The 14,837-nt window shown below is 44.2% G+C and overlaps 1 protein-coding gene across 5 annotated transcripts in view; it reads right to left on the bottom strand.

The window, feature by feature from the left end:
• Snx24 (sorting nexin 24) overlaps positions 1 to 14,837 on the bottom strand; it is a 145,586-nt gene that overhangs the window by 55,305 nt on the left and 75,444 nt on the right. For all 5 annotated transcript variants that reach the window (XM_020176310.2, XM_020176312.2, XM_074076566.1 and 2 more), the window contains one exon: positions 2,541 to 2,645. In XM_020176310.2, the coding sequence (XP_020031899.1) occupies positions 2,541 to 2,645 (105 nt within the window). The remainder of the gene's footprint in view (positions 1 to 2,540; positions 2,646 to 14,837) is intronic.

Genomic DNA, 14,837 nt, shown 5'->3' with positions numbered 1-14,837 from the left:
ACAAAAAACTCTTCTCTACACCAGATGACTAAGCACAAAACACAGAAACAAACACAGTTTTTCAGAGGATTTTAACTATTCAAGCTGTAGACTTACACGCATCATCCATTGTACCTTTCTATCCATCAGGGGCGCTTGCAATAGTGTACAATTACAGGACCCTTTCTTATACTTACCTGATCTATGCCGGCAGGTGAGGTAAGCTTCTCCATGTCTAACACCCAAGGGCAGCATGGGCCACCTCCGGGAACACGTGGGGCTGCACTCACCAGGGCACAGAAGGTCCAGTTGCCCTCTGCATAGGAGGAGGGGCTGTTTCTGTTGACCCTCTCGAGAGCCAACTTGCCAGCTTTACAGATGAGAAATCAAGAACTTAACTGATGGGCTCGGGGGCACCACAGCTTGGAGGGAGTAGCACTCTCAGGTCCATGGGCCCAGCAGGGTCACCCTGTCCAGCTCAGGATGGTGCCTGTGGAGAAGTGCTGGCAGCACCCACCCCCGGGGCTTCCACCTGGCCCCGAAAGCGAGTGGGATTCTAACTGCAGTTAGGCAGGCAGCAAGCAGAAGAAACAGTCACACTATCTACCTTATCAAAAGGCTGATATTAAACCTCGAGAGATGACATCTGGCAAGGTTTTGCATCTCACATGGAATCAAGACATTCACCTCTACCGCTTTTGTCTGGCTTCCACTGCGGGCAGACAGAATTGGGTGGGAAAGGGAGAAGGGAAAGCATCCTTGATCTCTGTGGGGAACTAAGTGACAACAAATTGAATATTAAATGCACAACAGGAAGTGAGCCCTCTCAGCCCTTCAACCACATCTTTCAAGCCCTATTTCTGAGAATAGAAAATTCTAAGCTCAATTTGAGTGTCACTATAAACTCCTCTCTGTGCCAGATGATCTTATCCACATATTTACATCCAAAGTACAAACAACTTAAAATGTTTACACTGAGTAGTAATGGAAGTCATGTGTCAAATACAATGGGGAGAAAAGAATAAAGCCTTCTTCAGAGCTAAAGCTTGAAGATATACAATATCTGTGGAAAATCTGGCTTACAAATGAAAATGAACTGTTTACCTATTCCACCTAATTATAGAGAACATGCATTTTTACCCTTTACATACAATTTCTGAAGTCTCGTTTTTTGGGGTTTTGGGTTTGTCTTTTGCTCTGAAGTGCTGCCTGAAGCTATGGAAGTCAGTCTCACAGCTCTATGCACACAATCTCAAGGAACGAGGCCACACACATTCCTGTGATTTGCAATCCCTGTTTCCTTCAAGATCTCACCCCCAGGAAGAGGCAGTGAAGAACCTTCCAGCAAACCCTGAAGCAGAAGAACAAAAATGGAGAAGAGAGTCCTCCTCCGCCCCACTCGACAGCCTTCAGCATGTCAGCTTGCTACCTGATTACTGTAAAGACCAGGACAACGACAGGAGGCAGGATGGACGTCTGGCATCTTTCTGCTGAGAGATCCTTCAGCTTTACAGGTAAGGACAAGCCTATGGACACGGCATCTCTCCAGGTCAATCACAGTGACCCAGGCCCAACCTCCCACCAGAGCTCTGCAGAGGAAACAGTCTGTTGGCTTCACACGGCCCCTAGTTTCCTACTAAGCCGAATTCACTCTGAGACTAATGACGCTTAGAGCTCGGCCAAGACATCAAAGGAAGAGCATGGTCAGGGCCGCCAATTTCTCCGTACTATGACAGACCTTGGAAGAGTCAGGCATGAATTCCAAACTTTTATGTGAACCCCAGCACTTCTTTTCTGAGAGGCAAGACTCCCCTGCCTCTGCCCATGTTCACCTCAGTCATTGTCATGTGTCATGTCTCACATGTGGCCCTGGCTGGTCTCGGGGCCTGCCCCTCCCACACCTGCCCAAAGCAGTTCCCTTTGAACTTGCAGATTTCTTGGAATATTCACCTGATGCCGTAGGGCTTTTTTGTTTTAAAATGCAGAGAAGCTGATACTGTTCTACCTTTTCCTTTGCTTTTTCTGTCACTTGTTTTTTCTTGTCTACCTCACTTGAGCAGCTTGCTCTTGTCAGCTGCAAAAGAGCCTCCTCTGCATTATTCCTAGTACATGCTCTGATTCAGTGAACGTGGCACTTTGTCATGGGCCATTTTTATTCACACATTCTCAATGTGGTCCCAGAGATGTGTCAGCCAGGCCCACTGAAAATTCACTTTCTCTCACCACCCCAACCAGCCCCCAAACACCAAAAACAACAAAATTACTAAGCCCAAAAACAAAATAAGTTGTACAGTGAACTAAAAAACGGACACATCCTCTCTATATCAGTTTCTCTTCTTACTCTAAATTTTCATCTTCCCAATGCATAAACCAATTTCAAACAGAACTTAATAAAAAAGCTGAACAAACCAACCAACAATGGATTTGTAATTTTAAACACCCATCTTTAATTTGGAATCCTTGGCTGCTTGACGTATTTTGTATCATACATCCTGATAAAAACTAGTAAGACATATTATTTAAATTACATTATATTAATTGAAGATCTAAACATATCTTACCTGTAAATATGTTTCCAAACCTTGCCGTCGCTGCTCCAAGACTTTTGGGACCCAGTTCCTAACATGTTTAGAAGGGATTTCTGGAGTTTTTATACATTTCTTAAGCTATAAAGACAGAAACAGGAGGGGCAGAGAGAGAGAGAGAGATCTGTTAATTATAGTGATATTATTTGGGATTAAAAAAGTAAAACACTGCTATCCCCCAACTGAAAAAAATAGAGGAAAATACAATTACACTGAAATGTTGTCAAAGAGTTCTTTATGTAGGTGTCCTGGCTACCCAGGGTTCAGGGCAAGGGTTCTGTGTTTTGGTAGTTATTACTACTGACATTTCAGATTGAATTTATTTTTCCTAAAAAATTAAAAGTCCAGTAAGTGAACTAAAACTAAAGTAGAAAAAATTAGTTTAAAAAATTAACTTACTGGCCAGGCGTGATAATGTATATTTAAGCCTAACAGGTGGGAGAGCAGAGGCAGGAAAATCACTCATTCCAGGTCAGTCTTGGCTACATAGTGAGACCTGCCTGAAAAAAGCAAAAACAACCAAACAAATGAAAAGTTAACTTATATCTTTAAAAATTCAGTATGACAAAATTTTGTTCGAAGTACCTTTTTGATAAAAAGTCCTCCTACATATTTTTCACATGAAAAAGTGATAAACAATAGTTTATGAGCCTTGTCCCTAGAAATGCCATATGAACTAGATGACAGCATTTGCAAAAGTTGCCGAGAATTCTGTAGCAGGATTAATTTAAAAACACAGAGGATAGTCTTTCCGGCATTCCTAATAAAAGGCTCAAATTTCGGTCATGAAAATGGAATGATGGTTCTCAGCTAAGTCTTCTGGAAAGTAGTTTTAGAGAATAAAGAAACATACCATTGGAAGTAGAGTTAGAGTTGCCCATGCTAAGCAGAATAACCCCCTTCCTCCAGGTGACCAAATCCTAAACTTATCAATGTTACCTCAAATGGCAAAAGGATTTTGCACATCAAAATGGTGAGACTATGCTGGATTATCTGGGCAGCTCCATGCAATCCCAAAAAGGGAGATACTTGGCCACTGGCTGTGAGGTAAGGAGGGACCATGAACTTAGGCGACCCCTAGAAGCTGAAATGGATCTGCCCCCTGCTGCCTCCAGAAGGAGCGCAGTCCTGACTACCTACCTCCATTTTAGCTCAGTGAAACTTACTTTACAATTGTGTCCTCGGAAGTGTAAGGAAATAGATTTGTGTTGTTTTAATAAAAAATTAAAATAAACAAATGTGTGTTGTTTTAAGCCACTAAATTTGTGGTACTTTGCTACGGGCAGCAATTAGAAATGAGTAGACTGCCTCTAAAAATGGAATGAATCTAGATGCTCTAATTAAAAACTTGTGAAAGTCTGCCACTGCCACGGTTGCTCCACTACATGTGCGAACAAATGGTAAACCATGAACAAGAAGATGCTCATGATTAGACGTGAGCAGCTAAGAGCAAAGGAACTTCTCCCTGTGGGCTAGAGGTATAAATCAGGCAGCAGAGCATCTGCCTGGCTAGCGTGAAGCCGAGTTCAAACCCCAGCACACCAAAAATAAACAAATTCCCCCTACATGTAAGAAAGAGCATGCTCACCACTGGCCACTCAGGCTGACCTCTGTTGCAAAGCAGTGTGTGCAGGCACAGACTGCACTTCCAGTTCCAACCTGTAGGCTGGGCCCCATCCCAAAGTGTCACTATTGACGGTATGACAGAGTTAGATGCAAACCCAAGTCCATTCTTCCTTTCTTCCTCACAAATACACCTCCCATATTATCAGGAATAACGATGCATTTTGTTAAATTCAGCTTAAAAAGCTAATTTCCCAAATGCCTCTATAGACAGTGAAAGCCAATGAAATGTAACCAGAAGCCATAGTGAAGGGCTTTCCAAAAAGCCTCTTTTCAACGTGGAGCAGAGTTGACTGGCTGGCACTTCTGTCTTACGCCCTTTTACCTTCTTCCTTCCTAGGTTGTGACCATGATCAACAGAACTACTGCAACCATTTGGTTCCATGAGGAATGCTGAAGATGGAAGACAGGTGCTCTGAAGAACAAAGCAGAAGACAGAGCCAGCACACTTGACAGCATGGCAACCTTGTGGGACTGTGCCAAGCTGCCCATCTCAGGATCTCTCTCTGTGTTTTTTTTTTTTAGAGGAGAAAAATAATCTTCATTCTTAAAAAGGTGACTGATGTTTGGGGTTTTTATGTACCTGAATTTAATCTTGGTACACAGTTAAAGAAAAAGCAAAGAGTTATAGGAAATAAGACACAGAACAATGGTAAGACCAAGGCAGACAGGAAGGAGGGATCACCCAGGGAGACATTATTAACAACTTTCTGAAAGGCAGAAAGTGGGATTCTGCCAAAGGACAGCAGCAGCAGCAAGGGCTGGGACAAACCCTCCAGCAGCCAGCATTTACCCCAGCACACCCTGCCCCTCACCAGCATACCCCACCCCTCCCCAGCACACCCCGCCCCATAAAAAGGGCCAGTGTCCCTAAGGAAAAGGAACAGAGTCTGAGTTAGGTGAGGTTTGGCCATCCTAGCCATTCTGGCTCTCCTCTCACTCCCTGTAATGACATTGACTGTTCCACATCCTAAAGAGGACCAGGCTATGCCCCAGCAGAGGAACCATGAGAATAGCTGACTAGTTGATAGCGATTGAGGCTCACTTTCACAGCACAAGGAAACAGATTCATCACACAACAGAGATACTTAGCAGTTCTTAGATAGAACTTTGAATGTTTTTATTAAACATTACTCTTACTACTGAAAGCAGACTTTATACAAAATGTTTTGTACAAGGATTTTAAAAAAATCCTTGGCTCGGCAGAGCCACATACCTTTCTGCACACAGACATATGCAGTGGCAGTATTTTACATCCCTATAATTATACATAGTTACAAGGACACTATTTAAGTTATTTTACAATTTACCAACATGAGGAGGCAGCTATAAAAACAAGTAACAATCAATGAAAATTTGAACTACATTAAATCTTTAAGTTTAAAATGCTATGAGACTATTTTCAAAAATCTAGAAAAGGAACTCCTTTTACTGAAATATCAAAATTAAGGTTTCAATACTACATGACTTTGTTTCTTTCATTTTGATAACAATTCTAATATACTTTAAAAATAAATATTTTGACCAATAACAGTTAAGCAAGTCCAACTAAGGACTGGAATAGCTGAGAGCTGCCTTGAATGACAACAAATGCAACTGCCACCTACGAAGACTGCTCACATTTCTTTTAGTATCTGCAGAAAGATTCAGGGAGATACTGCTTCTATGAAACAAGAACAGGTTGCTACAAAAAAGAAAAAAAACAGCCAGGCACCCTCACGCCTGAAACCCTAGCTACTTAGGACGCAGATCAGGAGGATGGAGGTTCAAAGCCACCTCGTGAACAAATAGTTCACGAGACCCTATCTCAAAAGAAGCCATCATAAAACAGTGCTGGTAGAGTAGCTCAAATGGTAGAGCACCTGCCTCGCAAGTGTGAGGTGCTGAGTTCAAACCCCTGTACTGCCCAAAAAAAAATGAAAGAGAGAAAAAAGAAAATGTGAGGGAATTATAAAACATTACACATGAAAGAAAATTTTAAAGGGGTAGAATATAAAACCATGGAACTCTCCTGAAATGTAGACCAAAGTGAGAGTTCAGTGAAAACTTAAAACACAAGGGAATAGTCAGAATGTTTAATATTAAAATTAGTAAGTATTCCATTAAGAATAAGAGAAATTAGGGCTAGAAGCATGGCTCAGGTGTTAAGAGGAAATGCCCAGCAAGCATGAAGCCCTAAGTTCAAACCCCAGTACTGCCAAAAAAGAAATTCTCAAAGACATAATAAAATTTTCTTTCATACAACAAAAGACATATGTCTTCAAATTAAGAACTCACTGAGTACCGGCATAATGTACATATTTTTAAAAAGACCCACACTCACCTACACTTATCTATTGAGACTTCAGAATATCAAAGACAGATGACAAAGGGAAAAACATGAGATCATGAACAAAGGAAAGAAAACTGCAGTGACGACTGACTTCTCCTGGACGACACTGGATGCTGAGAGATCCCTGCCTCCACCAAAGACCGAATTTCAAAATGTGCTCTACAGACAACCACACCACAACCAAGCATGACAGAACAAAAGCATTTTCAGACATTTGGGAACTCAGTTTATCTCCTGTGCCTCCTTTTCCTCTAAGGAGCTGAGGATGTAATTCCAGGACAGTGGGAAATTACACACGGAAGAGGGAAAAATGGGACCAGGGCTCAGAGCTCAAACCATCAGGGTTAGGGGAAGTCCAAAGCTAGGTGGACCAGGACCTGGAGAATGAGCAGTCTGGGTTGGAGCAAAAGGCCAATGGATTTGGGGAGAAGGAGACAGCAGCAGGAGCAGATAACGCTAGGATTTATTAAAGCACGTTAGTTAGCGCGTTACCAGTATGCCAGTTAGGAAAAAGGCTGCAGAGAACACGAAGAGCCCTTGATAGAGGTGGGGACTGAATACTGAGTGAGGCCTGCGTGCTCCTGGGTGCTGGGGATGCGCTGTCCTCATGTGCCATACACACCAGGCCCCGCAGCGATAGTAAGCCAGCCAATAAAGCAGGGTCAAGGCGGTACAGCAAGGGGAACAGCCTGTGCAAAGTGGGACCATCTGAGGATGGATGTCATTTTCAATGGGAAGCAAACTGAATGTCTTGAGAGATTCAGGCTCAAGCCAGGTGTGGTGGTGTATGCCTATAATCCCAGCACTCAGGAGGCTACAGTGGGAAGGTCATGAGTTTGAGGTCAGCCTGGTCACAGGTGGGGAAACAGGTGAGTACACAATCGACTTTAAGGAAAGGCTCTTGTTTTGTTCTTCTGTCTGCTAGCTAAACTGCCCATGCAATGGCTAGAGCTGGAGCAGCCACTATTGACTGTAAGGCAGAAGCTGTATATGGAGAATGGCAAAACAACAAGCGCCCAGGTCCCTGGTGACCAGGAAGCTGCCTCACCAGCCCCAGACACTGATTTGGGTAGAGAAAAAATGGTATCAGTTAATGTCACCATTTTTGTGCTTTCAGAGTCACGTCCAGTCAAATCTAAGCCTGCATGTACAGGATGTGGCTGACACGGCCAGCTGCCTACTTGATATTTATTCCTCTTTATATGAAAAAAGAAAAGCACCAAAACACCAGTGCCATTCAGAGCCCAACATGCTGAGATGAAAGTCCTGGCTTCCCAAGTCCCCTGGTAATCACGGTGACCTTGTGACGGAGTTGTTAATGAAATGACGGGGGAGGGGGTAAGTCTACTGGAGCAAGCTTCTGTTTTCCTAGAAAAAAGCAACATTTCTTCCTGCCGGAAATGTGGAAGCAATGGCTGGAGGGATGGCAGTTAAGCTATGACCAGAAGGGTGAAAGTCCTTGCTAAGGTGAGGATGGTGAGCAGGAGCACAGAAGTTTGGAACACGGATGCGTCTCACCTTGGACTACTTGCCTTCAGTTCTCTTGTGCAAAAATAACAAATCTCGTGTGTATAAGAAAGCTAGAAGAGTTTCTATTGCATGCAACCAAAGATACTCCTAACTCAAAGCAATCAGCTGTTCTGCTTGAAAACAGGCAACCCAGCGGAGGCAATGTGTGATCGGGGCACAGGAGCCTGGGAGCCTGGAAACTGGACATGCAAGGGGCACTCAGAGCAGTGGAAGTAAAGGAGATGGTGCTGGAGTGACGCCTGATAGGGGGCTGATGAGGGGTGTAGTGAGGAGAATCCAAAAACCAGCACACCTGTAACCCCCTTGTCCTGGGTGTGAGCAGGACCTGAGAAGATGGCAGAAGAGTTACTTCCATGATTAGCTCAGTCCTAGCAGACTGCCGCATCATGACGGAGCCACATGGCTAGGACCTGAGAGGCATCTAGGGGCTGAGAGTTGTCCCTGGCCAACAATCAGGAATAAAGGGACCTCATCCTGCAACTGCAGACGTACGTGCAAGGAGGCCTGAGCCTCGGAGGAGATGGCTGGCACGCCGATTTCAGTCAGGAGAGGCCCTTTGCAGAGAACTTAGGAAGCCTGTGCCCAGACTCCCGGCCCATGGCAATGCTGAGAGGAGATATGGTGTTATTTTAAGCTTATACATTTGTGGCTGTGGTAATTCATTGCTATGCTGCAGAGGGTCCAGGCTGGTGTCCGACTCTGCGGGGCGGGGCAATGAGTGAGGAGGAGTGAGAAGCAAGGTCACCAGGGAGGTGACTGGGGGGGGGAAGCAGGCACAGACGCAATGACACCAAGGTGCAGGGCGGGGCAGGGCAGAGGCTCCCCCCACAAAGCTGAAAGAGAGGCGCTAAGGGCACAAGCAGGGTGGGGGTGTACAGTCAGCAAGGGGCTTCGCTTGGCTAAGTGGGAACAACTGTGAAGCGTTCATTGAGTGACGAGACTGTCCCAGCACCAAGTGAAACTTGGTAATCCAAGAGACAAGGGGGAGGAATTGTGATCGCCTGCAAGGGAACAGACATATATCTCATCTCTGTACTATCTGAGGTATTTCCCACAGAACAAGGCCAAAACACTAAATTATTCTGTGGAAATAAACATTAAATTTTAACTTAATCATAAAGAAACTTCCTTTAAAATGACTGAGTCACATGTCTTATATTTTGAAATAGAAAGTTAACTCCATTATCTGTCTCCTCTTTTTTTTTAAGCCTGAAGACACAGCACTGAAAACGTTTTTCCTTTTTATTTATGTGAGGAGTGCAGAGCAAGTCGATCATCACAGCCACTAGATCTATGACACCTTTGGAGGTGAGTAATGAATTGCTTTAGATGAGAGACAAGCCTGAGACAATGCATTTGCAGTCGGGCTCAGCTGCTTACAAGATAAATACTCCTTGCCACCTCATCCATGATTAACGACCCTGGCCATGTGGCATCCAGGCAAGTGGCCTTTCTGATCCACGCGGATACGCACCAGGTCCACGATGCCACACACATCCCCCTGGTCCTGGCGTGGACCATTCCCTTTCCCTTGGCACACAGAGCCTGCTCCATGCAGACCTGCCAGTCCAAACCCCAGACAGAAAATCTACCATTGTCCACAGAAATACCTTCCTCAAGAACATGAGTAAACAGAATGGAAAAGAAAAAACTTAAAGGAGCCAGGACATTCAGGGTAACAGCCAATCTCCCCCCAGACTGTCACCACTCTCTCTGAGTTCCCTTCAGAGACAGGACAGGGGATGTGGTGCTCTTGGTTCAATCTCACATGACTGTTTTTGGGACTCTTCTGAAATGTGTCCTTCATTAAGTTAAATAGAAGAGAACACAATATTTGACTCAAGTCCAAAGCAAGCAGTAACACAAATGAGGACAGTTAATTTTAAAATGAAGCAGCTCTGTATTTCACTGCAAATCTTGTGACTAGAAGGGTGGGCTGGAACTGACAGAAAGCAGCTGGGAAGGAAGGCATGGAAAACAGAGGATGCTGAGCAGCATGCAGTGCAGAGAAGGCTCTGCCACACACCAGATCTGGGCCTGTGAGGACAGGGCTCTTTCCAGGCACCGCCCTCAAGATGCTACGTTGCTGGGCTGTGGCAGGGTGCGGACAGGGGTGCAGGGCACAGGGGAGGAGGGCGCTTTTACCTCGCGGGTTCACCCTGGCACAAGAGGCTGAGCCTGAGCTGCAGGAGGGCCACCTGCTATGAAGAACAAATGGTCTTGTTTGGCGTCAGGGCAGCAGTGGCTGGCGCCTGCCTGGTCCTAACAGAAGTGGGCTACAAGGAAGTTGGGTCAAATCTGCAGTGAACGTAAAGCTCCCACACCCTAGCACACATGTTCTGCACATACGCCAAATAATTAATGTCCTCCATGTGCCTAATAATAGTGCGCAAGATAAAAAGATAGGACATGAATGCTGTTTAAACCAAAAAAAAAAAAGGATCCGGCACACGGTGCGCACCTGGAATCTCAGCTCTCGGGAGGCCACTCCAGGCAGGTGGATGGCAAGTCCGAGGCCAGCATGGGATATACAGTGATATTCTTTGTCACCAAAAAAAATAAATAAAATAAAAATCTTTTTTTTATTATTTTATTATTCATATGTGCATACAAGGCTTGGGTCATTTCTCCCCCCGACAAAATCTACGGATGACTTTTTTTTGTGGTACTAAGGTTTGAATGTTGGGCCTCTGGCTTGCTAGGTAGGTGTTCTACCACTTAAGCCACACCACCAGCCCAATAGTTATGTTTTAATTATGCCGACCTAACTTTGAATGTTTACACAGAAATTCACATTTTAAATGGAACAGGTGTTTCAAGAACAAGATAATTAGGAAGCTGTCATGGAAAAAGAGAAAACTGAAATGTCTTAATTGGTTTGACTGGATCACAGCACAGAGGGAAGAATATTCAGCTTTGCAAAGACAGAGAGGTGGGGATTTTCACAGTGCATACTTGGATGCAGGGTGAGACAGACAGGTGTGGCTGACATCAAGTTTTCTTAGGAGAAGCAGTGACAAACATGGTCAGCCAGTAAAGGGTTCAAGGTAGATAGAATAATGGTTCCATCAAAGATACCCAAGAGTCTCTGGAGTCCCTGATCCCCAGAATCTACGAATGTTCTCCTGCACGAGCAAAGGGGCTTCGTAGACGTGCTTTAAATCCAGGATCCTGAAATGGGAAGCCTATTCTGGGTTAGAGTTACAGTGTCCCAATGTTCCCACAAGGGGAGGCAGAAGCATCAAGGTCAGTGAGGGAGATGAGGACAGGAGATGTGATGAGGGAAGCAGAAGGTGGAAGGATGTGACTGTCAACTTTGCAGATGGAAGGGGCCATGAGCCAATGACTACAGGCCACCTCTGGAAGCTGGAAAAGGCAAGGAAACGGATTCTCTCCTAGAGTCTATCACAAGTGCACCCTGCCAGTCCTCCAGAGTAAGATAACAAATGTGTATTGTTTTAGGCCACTAAGTTCTTGGTGACTATTACAGCAGCACTGGGAAACTGACACAGAAATAAGGACACTGGCCTTGAGAGTACATATCTGTGATGTGGTGGATCATATGGACCATTCAGAGTGAAGAATGGAGAGGAACATGGCACTTTGGGAAGGCTGGTCTGCAGCACAGAATGTATGGAAACCAAAGATCAGAAGCGGTTAAAGCAATGCCAATACAAAGAAGTACCTCTCTGCACCAGCAGTGCAATTGCAGATATGTGGAAGAATAAAGCAAAAGGCTGAGGAACATTCTGGATACAGCAGGTAAGAGGAAGGGAGCTGCGTGGTTCTAAACCTTCTGTCTCCATGTGTCAGGTTGGGTAGGATGGGGAAAGCTGTGTCTCACTGATCCTTTAAAGCAAAACCTACAACAGGAATTCTCAACCTTCCTCTGGGGCTGCTTAACACACAGCCTGCAGGCCCTCACAGTCAGACTCATCAAGGAGGGAGGTGCCAGGAACTGCATGTAACAGATCCAAAGTTCACATTTTGAAAATTCCAATCCAGACAAACTAGAAGAAAACGGAGTCAAAAACTCATCATAGCTGCAGAAGAAATGGTAATTCCTAGGTAAAATCTCAGGGTAAAAACTGACACTAGACAATATAAAAATATAAAACTTTTATCAATTAAAATAACTATCACAGATGCTGCAGTGGCTCAAGCAGTAACAGCATCTGCCTAGCAAGAATGAGGTCCCAGGTTCAAGTCTCAACGCCACTAAAAAATAAAAATAACTACCATAATCAAAAATTTTAAATCCTTGGTAAAAGAAATACTTTCAGCAAATGACTAGTATTTAATAGGCTGCACAAACTAATAAGCAAAACCAGTAAATAAAGAGGAAGCACATAAAAAGACAATTCCAAAAAGAGGCACTATGACAACTAAAAAAATTTAAGCACCAGTTAAAACAACAAGGCAACACCATGCTCAGTACAGAAACAAATACAATTTTTCTAACATTCAAAACTAGTGAGATGCTGTGGGCTTTTGTGCTTGCTGCCCCAAACATTTTGGAAAGAGATTTGGAAATGTGTAGCAGGAGATATGAAATTATCCATACCCTGGGCAGAGAAATGCTTCTTGTGGCAATCCTGCCTAAGAAAATAGTCTTGAATATGGAGAGAAAATGCATGATGTACACAATCTCATTTATCCATACACCAACCCACGAAGCTAGCCCTGTATGACACACGACACACGAGGAACCCGAGGTGCAGACGAAGAGCGTAACTTACTCCACGAACTCAAACCAAGTAAAATGAAGCAGCCTCAGGAACATTCTGCCTCCACAGCCTATGTGGCCACCTCCTGTGTGGCCACCTTCTACACCACAGTCACCACCACACAGGGAACTTGGTTAGCCCGGCAGGATTTGTTTTATTTAAAAATCCAAGAAAATCAAAGAGAGGAAACAGCAATCGTATGAAAAGAGAAGAAGCTGCATTAGGACACAAAGGGGACAGTGGGCTTTCCCCTGCCCGTGAACTTTCGTAAGATTCAGCTTTACAAGTCCAGCCTCACATATGAAATCCTACCTACTTAGGAGGCAGAGATCAAGGTTTGAAGCCAGCCCAGGCAAACAATTCACAAAACCTGTCTTGAAAATACCCAACACATAAAAGGGCTGGTGGAGTGGCTCAAGTGGTAGAGCACCTGCCTAGCAAGTGTGAGGCCCTGAGTTCAAACCCCAGTACCACCAGAAAAATAAAAACAAAACAACTCTGAAGAATGTTTTTAAAAAAGAAGAAAAGGATTTATCTTTAGCTTTACAGTCTAAAAGCAAATTGAGGGAAGGAAAACAATACATACGCAAGAAATCTTTCCAAAAGACAAAGATAGCTTAAGAAATATATAAATGATACTTAAATATTATCAATTACAAAAGTTCAGGAGAAGCAATAATCATTCAGGACTTTCAGACAGGGAATGGTTTTAGTTCAGGCCTCAAAATTAGCAATAACTGGGGCTGAGAGGAGAGACAATACAGGTGATCTAACCAATGCACTATGAATCCCTCCCACACCCTGTACAACAAATACATCCTAATAAAAATAAAATTAGCAATGACCATCAGCAAGGAGGCTTTTTGCGCATCCACGGTGTACAGAGAAGGGCTAGGCATCAAAGCCACCAAGCATTGGCCAACAGCTCATACATACAGATTGTGGAGGGGGGCTGGGCTAGAACTCAGGGCTTCCCGATTGCAAAGCAGGCACTCTACAGCTTGAGCGACACCTCCACTCTATTTTGTTCTGGTTGTTTTGGAGATGGGGGTCTCACAAACTTTTTGCCTAGGTTAGCCTCAAACCTCAATTCTTCAGATTTCAACCTCACCAGCAGCTAAGATCACAGGTGGAGCCACTGGCTCCCTGCTTCATATATTTTTTTAGAGTGAAGCTCGGGCCTTTGGCTAAACACTTTTAGCAAGAGAGAAATGTAATGTAGAATGTAAAGACAAGGAAAATCAGGACAGTTAACAGAGCAAACTGCATATACTGCAAAAACAGTCAAATATTTCACGAAAGTTCAATGACAACAGATGGAACTACGTTTAAAGGAAATCACTTCGTGGAAAGTGAGGTTGAGAGAAGGATGCTAAGGCCCAGGTGGGAGGGCAGTAACAGTCAGAGGTACTCGTGCACAGCCTCCTGATGACGTTTTCCCACTGCAGCCCTCAACAGTCAAGGTCGTAGAATATGCTTACTTTCATATCCTACCATCACTTATCTCTAGCTGCCTTTTACAGTTACCTTTTGCCAAATCTATTGCAATCCGATGGGGCAAGTAAAGGAGAATCCAACAGCACCACCCTCTACAGAGGGTAGACAGCGCTAGACACCACATCCCAACCAAAACTCCATCCCAAAAGGTGTTTATTCCTGTAGGGATGTCTCAAATACTTTAACAAGGCTCCAAACATATGCTAAATTAAGAGATTCAGAATTTTCACTCTGTTAACTCTGGTAGCCTCTTGTATAAGACTGGCTAAATTTATTAATAGAATGGCAGAAATGTAAAAAGAAAAAAACCAGCAAGTCCTAGAAAATCCAGGAATTTTCTGACAGTGAAGAGCTAAGAATGTCTGATTACTGAGAGAAGGGAAGAGGATGAGCAAGCCCCTACGAGCGCCTCCTACTCAGGCCAGCCTAACTGGCAGTCTCCCCACTGTGCCTCTTGTGGCCTTGGTTCCCCGGTATCTGGAAAGTACAGCTAGGTGCTGACCTTGGAGGTCAGGAAGGGATCTGCAAATAGGCTGCCAGGTCCAGACTGGTTAGCAGAAGCTG

Source organism: Castor canadensis, chromosome 6, assembly GCF_047511655.1.
Source record: "Castor canadensis chromosome 6, mCasCan1.hap1v2, whole genome shotgun sequence".
Classification (NCBI taxonomy): domain Eukaryota; kingdom Metazoa; phylum Chordata; class Mammalia; order Rodentia; family Castoridae; genus Castor; species Castor canadensis.
This window is presented reverse-complemented; position numbering and strand designations above follow the sequence as displayed.